Source organism: Molothrus ater, chromosome 2, assembly GCF_012460135.2.
Source record: "Molothrus ater isolate BHLD 08-10-18 breed brown headed cowbird chromosome 2, BPBGC_Mater_1.1, whole genome shotgun sequence".
NCBI lineage: Eukaryota > Metazoa > Chordata > Aves > Passeriformes > Icteridae > Molothrus > Molothrus ater.
The window spans coordinates 71,418,666-71,434,164 of NC_050479.2; the positions used below are offsets into that span (position 1 = coordinate 71,418,666).

The window sequence follows — 15,499 nt, forward strand, 5'->3', positions numbered from 1 at the left end:
AATATCTGCTGAAGTAAATAATTATTAATGCACTGTAAAGATTAATATTGGATGAGTGAGTCATTAATATTAGCATAACAATTTCAACTCGTGTATGAATGATTTTTACTTACTTTGAGCAGAGACAGACCTTTTCCAAATCAGTTAACAATTATGCAGTTTTTCATATCTTTGTTAAACACGCTTTTCTATTAAAGTTTAGCATCCCTTGGGCAAACAATAATTATTTGATATGGTTTCCTGGTTAAACAAAGTTGTAATTTCAATTAGGTTAAAAAGTAAAAAACCTTATGATAAGACCCTCTGGCGTAAACAAAATTTATTAACACAATTATTATAACTTAACTTTGGCTTTGAAACACTAATTGTATAGTTACTACCATATTTATAGTTTTGACAGTGAAATAATATGAATCTATTCATTGAAATGAAGACCTCAAGATTCCAGAGGACCAGTAATTAGGGAAGGCCAAACATGACAGTTGCAATCAGGTAAAAAAATATTAAAAACTTAATTGAAAAGAAATTACAGAATAATTTCAATATTTCCTTTGATGGATTCTTCTGCTCAAAAAGAGAAATCACACCTTGATGTATCTATTTTAACACCACCTAGAAAATGAAGGTTGACTTTATCAGGTTGTATGAAAGGAAGTAGCTTTTCATGTGATAACTTTGACATATTACTTTGTAAATGAGTACTTCAGTGATTTGAAGAAACAGCCTAAGACAAACTTTTCTCTTGACAGGTGACATTTAAGATATACTACAAATATCTTCCTGTGACATATGTGCTACTCACAGAACAGAAATACAGTAGCTTTCACTTTGAAAGATAAAACCGTATAAAAATATCAGAGAGATATTTCTCTCCCCTAAAGTTTTACAGATCAGACTCATTACTACTCAGAATGGAATATCTAGAACTTTTTCAGCTTCAGACAGTGTGCACTGGAAACATTAAATAATTCATAAAAAGATGGACCACTACAGTTCCAGCTATTAACAGCTTTAAAATAAAACACACACATATTTACACATTTATATATATATATACACATATATATAAATTTCTTGCTGATTAGAAAAAGGTCAGATTATCTTCATATTTCTGTTTCCTAATGAGGTAAAACAAGAACTTGCATTCACACATAATAACATGTTTAAAAATGCCATTCTTATTGTGCCTTTCATATAAGTGTTATCTGAGCATTTTTTTAACCATTACAAACCTGTGACTCGCAGCTTATCTGTGCCAATTACAACTTCATTTTCATCCACTGTAAAAAGTGGCTTTCCATCCTTTGAGTTGATCTGAAATTGCTGACTGTGGAATTCTACCATTTTAGGACCTGCAAAACACAGTAGAATAATGGAATAATTTCATCATTTTTCTTCAATTTCATATATAAATTAATAATTTTAATTGGTGTGCTAACAATGTAGTGACTCATTTAAGTACACTGAAGGGCATGAAGCACTCAGATATTCTAAGGATAGTGAACTTTTAGGTTCTGAAATTGTTTAAGTCTATTTACATGATATAATTTGTTGTTCAAAACCATGTCTTGGAGTCTTCCTTTGTAGTTGGGTTTCCAGGGAATCTAGAAAATCCCACACAAATTGATCCAGACTAACATTTATGTCCTTGGTGTTGAAACTGCTTTGATCAAATGAATCTATCTTTTCTTTTTCTTTTTTCTTTCTTTTTTTTTTTTTTTGAAACAGAAACTAATTATCAAAGTCTTTGCAGCATCATCCCTTTTCATTAGGGAGACTCAAATGCTTTAAAATAACAAACATCCCATGTAAGAGCAGGACCTCAGCTCTTCCTAACAGATGCCAGTTTGGCTCCACTTATCTAACAAATGCTACTGATCATGTTCTTAAGGGTTTCAAGAAACTAAGAGAATATTTGCAATTGATTCTGGTACTCCAAAAATGAAAATAATATGAGCAAGAGAGTCTGTGCATACTTCCAGATCCTAAATTCACTAAAACATCCTGTTCTACAGTATTGGCTTGGTAAGCAGATAAAAATCAAACCATTAATATTCCCTGTTCTAACAATCTGATCAATTAAAATTCACACCACATTGAACCTGAATATCTATTACATAGAGTTGTCATCATAAATCTATATTCAGAATTAAAATTACAGAGAATGGTCAAAGCAGTTAAGACTCCTTTTCAGCAATTTTTAATAAATTTATTTCACAGACTATCCACAGGACTGAGAGGCACTGAACTGCTTCCTTCCCATTAAAAACCTGTTTTCCCATGTCTGCTCCCATAAATGTTAAATATATTTCAGGTAGTAATTCTCAAAAGAAATGGGATTTTTTTTTTTTAGCTCTTATGTTAAAGGGGCATTAAATACATGCAGGCATTTCACAAAATCTGGTTGGTAGCTGGTATGAGAGAAGCACACCATGAGGCTCCATACATATTGCTTATTGCTTCACTCAGCAGATGTAAAACATTGATTTTAACTGTCCACCAAACACAAAGAAAGAGTTAGAGAAGCCATAATGTCCTAAACGAGGGCAACAATTTCAAGAATACTGATTCTACCTGAAAATAATGAGGATAGAGGGCTGAGCTCTGCATTATGTTATGCTCTGCGGCAAATGTGCACCCAAACACAGCCTTATGGACCCCAATATGGCTCTTCTCTAAAGCTGTTCTGAAGCCCAAGACTTTATTTCTGAGAAGTATGTTGCAAAAAGTGAGATCAGAAAATATCTTTGTCAAGAGAAAAGGCCTTAAACAGTATTTTTAAAAAAATTTTTACAGCAAAAGAAACAGTTCTGGGTAAGTGAGGCAGGGATGGATCCCTGTCAATTGTTTCCTAGAGAATCTTGGTTAAGGTTTTATTAAGGTCCCTTCCAACCTGAGCCATTTTATGGTTTAGTGATTGATTGTTCCTGTTTGTGCCCAGCAACAATAATGAAACTGGCCTTTTATGTAGTGTAGCTAGATCCTTGGCGTTTTCAAACAAATCAAAGGCCTGAGTAAAATGGATATTATCAACTTTACCAGTGCTCCAGGGGTTGGTCCCTCATCCTTCCCATTCATCCAACCCCATGATTTTAAAAGCTAGCTTAATTAAGGAAAAACTCTGCAGGTGGTGTGAGAGCACTTACTGAACATTTTGTATGTTCCAAAGGTACTTCAACTTGTCTCTCTTTGGAACTCCAACTCATGGCTGTGCCCATGCTGGATTTGCATTCAGACTGTTTGATCCTGGACCTTGCACACTTGAATAAATCTTTAAGAAGAATCTTTAGGTCCACAGTTTTCTTAACACAAGTGCCCCACTAATGTGAGACAAGGACTGTCCTATAGATAATCTTCAATATCAGAGAATGGTATGAATAATAATTGATGTATTTTGAATCTTAAGAAGGAATGTTAGGGTAAACAAAATTCAAGCATATGTTTTATTCATGCTAGAGATGAGATATCTCACGGTTTCAAAAAGAAATAATAGACTTTTACATAAATGGGAAAAAGTTTATGTAATGAAAAGGAGCAACTAATTTCTCTTAATGGTATTCCACAATACACACAAACTAGCTATATTGCAATAACACTAACTGTATCATAATCCCAGTGAGATTCATTTTCAACTCACAAACAGCAGCCAAACTCAGTATCTGAAAGTGTAATCTACTAATGCCTAAATGTGTTTCGTTTACCACTCTAGCGTATTAACTACATATAAATCAACTAATACTATATAATCATATTTGCTGATAAAATCCTATGATTAAAAATGCAACCTGACTGAATGCAGGTTATAGACAATATTTGTTTTCTGCTTGCTGTGAGATGTGTCACACGAATTTCCAGGTCAATGGGTTATTCTTGCTAATCAGGCTGATTATTGCCTATTGTTTCTGTGTGTTTCCTCCTTTAATGTGCAGTCCTGAAGCAGACCTTGTAAGTGATCTTCACATCACATACTCTTGACACTGAGGATGCTGCTTTAAATGGTGAACTTTTTTTTACAGAAAAGAAACTGACATGCTGCTAAACAGTCTTCATTTTCATTTGTCCTCACTCTTTACTTCCTAGAGACTTTCCGGAGAAGGAAGCTCTTGTTTAGTGACTCCATTTCAGTTGAAAAGTGTTTTAATAAACTGTCTTCTACTCCTATACAATCTTTGAATTCCAGGCCAATACAAATATAGATGTACCAGACAGCAAAGGATCTTCTGTCAAAAACAGGGCCAGCCATAAAATAAATATCTGCAAATGCTTAATGCCAATGAAATCTGAGGAGTCTGAAATTTGAAGAGTCTGCCTACATGTTACCAGCAGGCAGACTCTTCAAATAGTTCTGCCAAATACTAAGCATTTTTAGTGTCTTTAGATCTTTCAGAAGAAAAGGCTTTCCAACATTGGATTTACTTCTATCATTAAGTAATTTAATATCTTTTATTTTCTTGCTCTCTTTTCTTATCTGCCATTTCTAATTAACCTATGGCTGTCAGCTGCTCTGTATGTTTTGCTCTTCTCCTACCACCTAGAATCATTGAAGTATTGGGTATAAACCAAAATCCAGACTGTTCTTTGATATTCCTATGCAATTTCCTTTTCCAGTTAATTTTTATTAAACTAAAGCACCTTACTTAAAATAAGATCTCATTAAAAGTGTATTAAAAATGTAATACTCCTACAGATTCAGTTCTCATTCCAAGTATGATAGAATACAAGACCAATAAATGTAAAGTCCTTACTTTCAGAAACATAAAGTTAGGTATATTTTCATATGGAAAGGTATGGTATTTCATTAGAACAAAGGTATTACTTCAGGGAATGTGCACATTGCACATACACATTTTCTGTCTGTAACATACATCTCTCATAGGTTTGAACAACAGCTCTAATACATTAATAGAACACTTGCTGCTCCTGTTTCCCCTTTTTCTCTCAGTTCTCCTTTTATGCAATGGATGAAACAATTATGTCCTCCAGATCAAAGCAGAAGTGCCTTACTGTCACCACTGTTTACATTTTGTTGTGATCTGTGATTGAACACAGGTCTAGAGATCTTAAAAAATTGGTAACCTTTTCTCACAGGCTTAATGAATCCAAATTTTGTTGCATGAAGAACTTCACAGGAAAAGCTGAAATATACAGTCCTCAGACATATAAGGTGAAAAGGAAAATACTAAAGGAGATGAGGCATGATAATATGAAACCCTGTATGCAGAGAGAATAGCTGATCTCTCATTCCCAAGTGAGTACTTTATTGTCTGTATAATGGATATTCTTCTTCCTCTTTTCCTTTTTTTTTAAAAAAAAAGAAATCCATGAGTGTATTTTCATAAGGTCAACTCATGCACTGTGTTTCAGCAGTATTCTAAGCCTACCTACTGGATCTGGGCAGAGGAAGGTGTGAGAGGTTCAGCTGAACAGATGGAGCATGATTCATTTCACAACATTCATTTCACAACTGCTGTCTAGTACCATTATACATTCTTTTGTGTTCTCTGCCTGGCCTTCAGCTTATTTCAGATGTCCTAGAGTGTCTAGGATTTCTATATCAGACCAGAAAGTCTGACATGGGGTCTGTATGCAATGTGAGCCCTTCCAGCATGTCAGGTGAAGACTGGGCAAGATGGAATCACAGAAGAATGCAAGCCAGAGGTCACCTCTCTATGTCCTACCTCCTAACTACAGCAGGGTCAGCTCAGTTGGAAGTTAGATAAAGGTGCTCAGGGTCTTGTCCAGATGAAGTTTTAATATCTCTGAGGAAGGGGATTTATCAGACTCCCTGAGCAATCTGTTCCCATGGTTAACCATGGAACAGTGGTGAGTCTCACCCACCCCTTCTATCCAGTTGCATTTTGCTTCTCTGCAAACCATGACCATTGCCTTTTGTCCTTTTGCTGTGCACCTCAAGTCTGGATTCATGCTAGTGATTGGACACCAGGAAATGGCCTCAACCAAGAGAGCTTCAGGTTTGATATTAGGAAAAAGTTTCTCCACTAAAAGAGTGGTTAAACCTAGGAACAAGCTACCCACAGGAAGTGGGTTCAGAAATGTTGAAAAAATGAGTAGATGTGGCACTTTCTGATATGCTTTAGTTAGCATGGTGGTATTTGGTCAAAGGTTGGACTTGACCTTGGAGGTCTTTTTCAACTTTAATGATTCTATGATTTACTTTGTCTCTAGCCCTCCTAGTATCAGGTGCCCATTAGAAGTTCTCCTTAAGCCTTCTCTTCTTGCAGGTTAAACAAAGACAATCTCTTCAGACTCTTACACTTCATGTGCTTCCACTCCCTGGCCATCTGAGCAGTTCCCTGGATGGCTCGCAGCTCCATCCCACTGGAGAGGGTCTACAGTATTCCAGCTGCAGCCTCCGCCTCCCACATGAGGGATGGTGCAGCCCAGTGTGCTCCTAGTGGTCATTGCCACAAGGCTACACTGCAGGTACATGTTCAAGCTGTCCATCAGGATTGGGGGTGTCTTCTGCACACCTGCTGCACAAAGACAGGGGTGTGGCTCCTCCTTTGGGCAGTAGCTGCCATCAAGGTTGAAAACTGCTGTTGCGTTTGAAGTGACTAGGATTTTAGATATACTTAATTATCCAAATTCTATCTTAGATTATAGTCTCAGTAAATTTCAGCTACTTTAAGCTGACCTTTACGAATTCATCCAGCATTAGCCACTGCCAAAAATTCAATTATTTTTGGTGCAGAAACTATCCTCATCTTTAGCAGTAACTATTACTTTCCAATTACCACCCAATTACTTATGTTAATGATTGTTGTACCACTGAAAACAAAGTATATTTGGGATTAGAAATTTATTGAAATTGTTAAAATTGAGAAGGTTATAAAATCTTTAATATTTCCCCTTTTTTCACTTATTTTGAATTATTTCCTCCCATTGGAATAAAGAGACAATGAAGCTACTCAGATGAGTAATTGCTCTCTGATGAGAGACAAGTACCCCCAAATGGTTATTTTCCAAATAAAAAATGGCTTCCCAAATACTAGTGGGTTTTTTCTAGAGCCCAACTCTGTAGAATTATGTCGTCTTCTAGACTAAGTGAGAAGAAAAGTGACAGCACAGGATTCAAGTCCCCTGGGCCAGGTTAAATTTTCCCTTAATGTGATGCTGTCCTGTTTAACAAGTTGGCAATGCACTTTATCATAGAATCATAGAATGGTCTGGGTTGGAAGGGACTTTAATGAATGTGTAGTTTCAACCCCCTGAAATGGGAAGGGGCACCTTCCACTAGATCAGGTTTCTCAAAGCTCCATCCAAGCCTGGCCTTGAACATTTCCAGGGATGGAGCAGCTACAGTTTCTCTGGGCATGCTGTTCAAGTGTCCCTCCACCCTCACATTAACTATCTGATTAACTCCTAGAGAATGTTTTAATTCTGGCTTAAGGCAGTCTGTCTGACTGTGAACATCATCGTGAATTTCTTCACAAAGATTACAATATCTGGGGACAGGGTGTGCATATCTTGCACATATAGAGTAAGTACCTTACTCTATATGGTATTTAGACCATCAATGGTGTTTTTTTTCAGAAGAGGATACTTTTCTTTTGAGGCTAAGTATTAAACTGCAGTTTGATTTGCTTAACTAGGTCTCATTTAAACATGTCTTGATTATTTCTCACTGTTTTCTGCTATTTGTTTTAATTCTTTTCAACATGATATACATTCAAATACTCAATGGTCTCAACAAAGACTAAAAGCATTTGCATTTAACGCATATTCTCTTAAAAAGGAGAATTGGTCAAAAGGTCTGTAAAATGTTTTAGCAGCCACCTGTCAATTCACTAAAACTTATCCATCCAACCAAATTTTACTTTTACATAAACTAGCATGTATGTCTTTATATGATCAGATTCACTGATAGCTAAAATTCTTATACTTTAGGAAGTAAACATTCCTACTTTAATTCCCTTTGAATAAATACTCTAAATTCTTGATCATAGAAATTCTTAATCACCTCAAAAATACTTCAGTGAATTTTGAGATTTATCCTTCAATTAATTCCTCCTATGTTGTATCTTCCTTTCTTATAGCCCAGCTGGACACCAATTAAAGTTGTGCAAATAATCATCTTGCAGACAAAGATCTTCAAGGAATACGGTCTGACTTTTATCTTAGAGATAAGAAAACTTATTTGGACAAAAATGGGATTTTTAATGAAAGACTTCTGGGAAAAATAAAGAAGGAAAAGCTAAATGATTTTACAATGTCATTAAGTTTATGAAACTGGCTTCGGGGTTCTCCCTGTGAAAACAAGATCAAACTCTTCTTAGAGTCATCATGCTTCCTTAGCACTGTTTTCTTCCTCCTATGCTTCTTATGAAAAACTACCATCACTTGAAAAGAAATATTAAAATGCTGATAAGAAACCCCTACATGATTTGACTTTGGAAAGCAGTAGTTTTCTAAATGGCAATTATCAGTGCTAAAGCAATGCATGAGGTACTGACACTGATCTGTTTCCTCAGAATTTTGTTCCAGTCTGAAAAAAGAGATAGCACAAATATTCTCATTGTAACAGCTGTTCAGGTTAATGTTATAGTCTCTAAGCAGAATTTTGACTGTAATTCTGTTTTCACACTGCATAAGCCATTTTGACTTTCACCATATTTCCATGCTTTCTGAGTGAAGCTGATTTCATGCTTAACAATGCAGAACAGCTTCACAGTCCAACTATCTAAATAAATTCCTACAAGCTTTAGACACTTTAAACTGAACCCCTGACCTAAGCTACTGATGTTACTATTACTTGGTGTAAAAAATTGAACTAGGACGAGGATCAGCAACCCATTCTACTGGAATCTGCTCTCACAAAACTTTCATGACTTTGGAAACCTTTTTTCTTTTTTTAAATAAGTTTTAATTTTTTTTTCCTAAATTTTCTCCTGAAAAAGACATATTACAAGGAGAATTTAGGATCTTCTGTAGGTTGAAACCTCCTTACATAATCCTTTAAAGCCAGATATCTTAAAAATCTGGTCCTACTTTTCAGCAGAGACAGTTGCAAACATGCTGCTCTTATTGACTTACTATCCATGACTGAACCAGAACTGCAAAAGCTGACTGTATTATTTTCATCTGCTGATAAGCTGTACATAGAAGTTTATGTTTACTTAGGTAAAACATAATTTACTATTTGATACCAATGTTGCTGTTAAAGATTTCATAATTCACTATATAGTCTAAATGCTTCTTTTATACATAATATATTTATCACCAATCAATATTGAAAAAGTTTGACAAATTTTTTGCACTAAGTTGATTTATTATTGCTCTGGATATAAAATCAAAAGTGCTGCATTGCTCTTTTATTCTAGGATTGAATAAGGCTTTGAAGTGGTTAAGAACAGAAATCTTGGAAATTGTAATTAGCACCTCTGTGAATTACCAAAGAAAGTTCTAGATATTTCAGTTTTGAAAGTTGATAAGCAAGCTGTAACAATGACACTTGAATTGTATGAATGATTTTAAGGAGAGGAGCTATTCTAATGAAAATATCTACTATCTGTTTTGTACACACTGTTGCCTTGCATATAAGCAACTCTCTCCACAACTTTCTTAATTCCCTATGACTATCAAGCCTGTACATTGCCAGAACTATGCTTTGCTTAGATTCCTTCCTTGCTGTCTGTTGGCCAACATCCTTCTGAGTCCCATTTCTCCTAGAAATATTAACAAAGCAATCACTTCCCTTAAATTAAATCTTATTTCCTTTTATGCCTTGTTTTGTTCCTGTTTGTTTATTTGTAAAAAGTAATTAAAACAAAATGGGTGTTTTTGTCATCCAGGGAGCCACTGAAGTAAAAAAAAAAAACGAGTAAAGAATGTAATTGGTCTTTTTTTCTTTAATTATGGTCTCTATTATTTTGAAATTATTATTTCCCTGGCAAGCACTTCTTGAAGTATTTGCATTTAGTGAGACTTCTGAAAGCAGTGTAATTATGGGTCACAGTAAAAAACTTAACATCTACAGCATTTTGATTTAAAAAAACAATGTCCAAACAATTCCTCCAAGAGGTATTGCATGCAGATGAACTGAGAGGCATGTAGAAGCTTTAAAGCCAGAGTAATCATGCTGGAATTTGCTCACATTTATGTCTTTTTTGTTTATCTGTGATTCATGAAGGAATGCGTAATATGTGCCTATTATCTTCATAGGGGGTATTTCACAGAAACTCAAGTAAAGATTTATTTCACATCTCTCATGTGAGTTACTTCTGTTGAAGACTGGGTATTTAAATCATTCTTAGTAACTTATTAAATTCTTTTAACAGATCATTTGAATCACAATTTCCATGAATTAAAAGGTATTTTTGCTATAATCTTATGAGAGATGCTGTATTATATTGTCATCTCTGGAACAATTCCAAGCTTATCTGTAGGACCCCTTCACAATTGCAAGTAGTCCTATTTATAAGAGGACTAGAGTTTTAAGACACAATTCCAGCATATTGGCAATTGTGGAAGATATTAACTCTTTAGCAAAGGCTTGTGCATATAAAGGGAGTATGCCACACACCTATTTACCACACTCCTTTTGATAAATATTTAGAGGCATTTTCTTAAGACAAGTCATGCAGATCTTTACGATTGACAGAATTAAAAAAAGGGAATCTGAAAACATTTAAAGACTGAAGTGTGATTAATTGTATAATTATACATTTTCAAGGGGAATAACAGGCTCTTTTATATATTTTAAGGTTTTTTCCTTTTGTTTGAAAACAGTGCAGCTTGCAAAACATTATATGTATTGAAATGGTAATTCTTCAAACAGAAGTTGTCACAGAAGTTACACAGTCTCAACAGCATTGAAAAGTTGCTCCTCAATGCTCTGCTGGATCCCAATTTAGCAAACTACTTAAACATATCAGGTTAGGCTAGAGTTAAACGAGCAGGAATTTATGCTTTGCTGCCTGAGGACCTTGTAAGAAATGTGTTAATAACTTGCTACATTTTTCTCCAATGTCAAATAAAGGTTGAAAAATAGTAACAAAGCTAAGAAAAATTTTGTCATAGCTCACACATATTGTTGCCATTATTGCCTTTAAAATATGATTTAAAGAGTAAGGGGTCAGGTTATTTTTTCTGCCAAGATCTCTCACTTGTATCTGTCTAGATCTATTGATTTCCTGAGTAAACCGATGTATTTTACTGCTACCACAGAATGTAAAAGATATAAATATCTGAGTTTTGAACTTGAATTTTTTTAGGGTTTCTGCTTAAATGTATTAGTTTCTGGAATACTAGGAAATAAAGAGAGACTCCAGCCATGTTTACATGTTGAATTTTCTCAGAAACTGATTTGCAATTATCAATAGATATTTACACAAGGAAAAAGGGTAACTTCTGCAGAGACCTTTTTTGTGTAACTGCAATAGAGAAGTGCTTCAAATATTTAAAGAATTATTGCTTAACTGAGAAATTGAATATATACTGCTGCTTTTTACTAAGTGGCAGATGAACTATTCAAATATGACCATAATAATAATAGATAATCATGTGTTTAGTGCTTTATATTATCAAATCTCTATCAAAACATTCATTACAATGTTTTCAAAGCAGTGGACAAGGAATAATCACTCAGACTTACCCACATTTAATCTGCCTGTGACTTCCCCATTTGAATTGCGAGCATTCACAGTCACATTGTGAGTAGACTGGAGAAGCAGTGATGAGTCCTGAAGTATGGAGAAAGAAAAAAATATGTTGGGCAGTACAATTAGAATTGTGAACCATTTTCAAAGTTTAGTCTAGTGTTGGTATCAACTCAGTCACTGAAAGGTCTTTGCAGCTACAAAACTGTCCACAGGATCTCATCAAATAATGTGGGCAGATATTTCTGATTACTACAACTACATCAGATTTAAAGTAAGAAAAATAACTAAAGGGAATATGTCAGGTGAACAAAACCCGTGTTACTGGACCAATGAACATGGCGGCTAATATTTTATCTTTTAGAAAAGATGCTTTAGTACTAGATTCAGTACCTGTCAGTACATAACTGAGACTCCTAGAAGACAGCCATTTAATTGAGTGTGAGCACTCCACTTTGAGAATTCATACCATTGTACTAACTTGCTGAGAAACATGCATGTGCATTCTGCTTCCTCAATGGTCCATGCAATCTGTAGGCTGTGGCCTAATTTTGGCACCTGGCACTGACTCTCCAGGCAAGGAAGCTCTAACAGTGAGTGATGGAGAGAGTGGCAGGCTGACTAGATCAGTGCTGACTTTAACAGATGACATTTTCAGGGTAATCATAGTGGCCACTATCTTTACTTGACATTAAGTATCAGAAAATTATCTGGGTACACAAATCTTATCACTCATTTGGATCAGCAAACTATAAATACACTTGTAGACTTCAAAAAAAGGGGAGGAAGTTTTCTGCAGAACAGGTGTTTTCATACTAAAGCACACTTTGTCTCTGAAGGACAAGAACTCAGTAAGTAATAAGAAGTGCCCATGCAGATCTCAGTTGCCAAAGCATCAGGGAATACATGATGTGAAGAGAGTATCAGCAAGGTGCCTGCTTGTGACCTCAGTGGAGATACCCAGTCCTAAATAAATGAGTTTCTAACTACTGGAATATTATTAAAAGATCAGCCTCTTTCACAGATATGGCTTCTAGTTATTTTTCTGGACTCACCGGAGACCACATAGTACCTTAAAGGCTAACCCCTGAAAATAACCCCAAGGCATGTTTTCATCTCGATTTAATGCTTGGAGTATGAGACAACCTGAGAGTTTTAAACACTTTTTACGTGATGAATTTTACTACAAACACTTCTTTAGTAACAAAACCACAAACCTGATTAAAAAGTAATGAAATAGAAGTAACACACAATTTGGACTCAAACCTACACATTTTTTTAAAAGAAAACAAACAGTATCTTACAAGTAGGTAGAAAGGCTCTTTCAAAATAAGTCATTAAGTGACCAAAACAAATGAATCACACTTTATAAATTATATTGGGAAGACATAAAAGCTCACAGAATTAACACAAATAATGAAAAGTCTTGGGAAAAAAGTAAGCCATGTGTTAGAATGAACATTAATGGTAGTAAGTTAGTATGAAGTGGAAAAGGAAGGCCAACAAAGATTAGGGATTGGGTAAATATAGCACATTTAAGTACATCTGCTAAATGACCCACAGAGCTGGGCATCTTTATTACATTTATTTGATTGCCACTGGTTGATTTAAAAAATATTTTAGTAATTTGTGGTATCAAATAATAGTGTGAATAAACTGTACTCTAGACCTGCTGCTGCCACACATGTGGTTTTGACTAATTAAAATCTAGTAAAATATTTAAAAATGCTCATCTTTTATCTTTCCATGAAGACGTTTTAGCAAAGGTGCAATGGTCTTGCCCACAGCTCTGCGTTGGGACTCATAATGAAGGCATAAACTTGTAATAGGCTCCAGAGACAATGCACAGCAAGTAGATTTTCTGCTACATATTTTCTTAGCACATTGGAGACCTCATTAGGTGAGAAAATCTGTTAGGAGACTGCAAGGAGAGAACTATTAAGGCAAGGGAGAAAGCTGCTTTGAAAGCTGAGAGGGGCTCAGTTCTCCAAGACAAACTTAGAAAAAGAAAGCTTAGCAAATAAGTAATGTTATGAGAATAAACACATAAATGGCAACTCAGGAGACCAAGCTTCGGGCAATTAAGCCTTTAGAGAGTTCAAATATTTAAAAGAAGCAAGGATACAAACAAAATCCTCTGATGAATTAGCAGTAGGCAGAGAGAAGCAGTAGCCTAAAGGCTCTAATTAATGCACGCTACTAATGATCATGACGGATCATTGGACAGCTAAGCTTATATTAGATGCTGCCACACCTCTTTTTCCTATATTGTACTAAATGTATTAAGAGCTGAAAGGAATATTAAGAGAGCACAAATGGTAGCTTAACACTGCATAACAATCTTTGGGACTAGAGGGAGTTCTTAAACATTAGCTGTGGTGGTCTTAAAAAGTTACATGTCTTACTGGATAAAAACCTCAAGGGAAATTCACCAAAGCACATAAATAGTTTTCTCACCAAAGCACATAAATAGTTTTCTCACTGTCTGTGAAGAAGAAATGAATACAGCATAAGAAGCTAAATAGAAACACAGATACAGTAATGGAATTTCACTGTCTTAATTAAGAGCTGTTCCTGAAACTAGAAATATTTTGAGAAAAGCGAAAGCTCAATATAAGTAAAATATGTTGGCATTACTTAAATTTTAGTAATCAAGCATGTTAACAACCTCATTCTGATAAATTTATTTATATTTTCTCTTGCTATAGCAATATATATACACACTAACTTTTTTCCTAGGTTCAGAAAACTCACACGGCTGCCTATTTCTTCTCAATTATCTTTGAAGATATGAAAGAGCCATATTTGGCTTTTATTGTCACTGAATAGTACGTTATTCAATGAAATGACCCAGTGGTTGATGGTAATAGTTACAAAACATAAAAATTTATTTTGTGAGATGTTGGGCTATGGACAATAGTTCTGGAAAATATTTATTTTATTAGCCAGAAGCAGACATCTCCCTACAAAAAATTCACTGGAATAAGTTTCAGAGTCCCCCTGGATAATTAAAATCCAAATCAGATGCTCTTTTCCTTTTTCTAAACCTACAACTTCCGCACCTTTCCCTTTCTCAGTGACATTTTAAAGTTAATAATTTTGATAAATATTTGACCAAGTTTGGTATTCTTATTTTACCTCACTAGTAATAACAACAACAAACTTTTATGTCTAGGTGAACTAGATTTAATACTAAGTCTTTCCATTTAGACTTGTAAATTTTGTATACATAAATATATAAACATGCCAGACATCTCATGGCATCATCCTTGAACTGAAAAAAGCTATATATTTTAGAGAAATCATAACTTTTCCATTGGGACCCACTAATTTTAGAGATATTGAAACTATTCTGTAGTGGATGAATAAACAGAACAAGCAGCTTCCTGGGGAAGTCTGTATTAAAAAATAATCTCAGTAAAAATAAAGAAAACCTTTTCATACACTCCTCAAGTTTTAGCATTACTTATATACAATAACCATTATAATCCTGTTTGAGCTGCTTATCACATGCCTAAGAGATAAATGTTAATTCTGACAAAGCATCATAACATTGACCTTGTAAAGCATGCAGAAATATGTGTATAGACAGATATACATGAACATATATATATATGTGTTTGTTTTTTTCTTACATGACAGAAATCATGGAAAGTTCAATTATTCAGACGTGCATTCATTTTATTTAGCATTTTTGCAAGATTACCCACTTACCACTCTCGAATGGATTTCTTTGGCATAAAGTGGGAATAAGAATTCAGATTCCCCTTCCAGTCGAAGGCCTTCTTTTGTAACACGCAGGTGTCCCATTCCAGTCTGAGGAGAAGATGTGAGAATTATGCACAATTTACTATTGTTGCTGTATTTATTTTGTGTTCTTT

At 34.9% G+C, this 15,499-nt stretch overlaps 1 protein-coding gene across 7 annotated transcripts in view; it reads right to left on the reverse strand.

Annotated features, from left to right (window-relative positions):
- Nucleotides 1-15,499, reverse strand: part of SGCG (sarcoglycan gamma) — a 103,785-nt gene that overhangs the window by 24,087 nt on the left and 64,199 nt on the right. For all 7 annotated transcript variants that reach the window (XM_054514060.1, XM_036404161.2, XM_036404159.2 and 4 more), the window contains 3 exons: nt 15,333-15,434; nt 11,615-11,702; nt 1,233-1,352 (listed from right to left, as the gene is read on the reverse strand). In XM_054514060.1, coding sequence (XP_054370035.1) covers nt 1,233-1,352; nt 11,615-11,702; nt 15,333-15,434 — 310 coding nt within the window. The remainder of the gene's footprint in view (nt 1-1,232; nt 1,353-11,614; nt 11,703-15,332; nt 15,435-15,499) is intronic.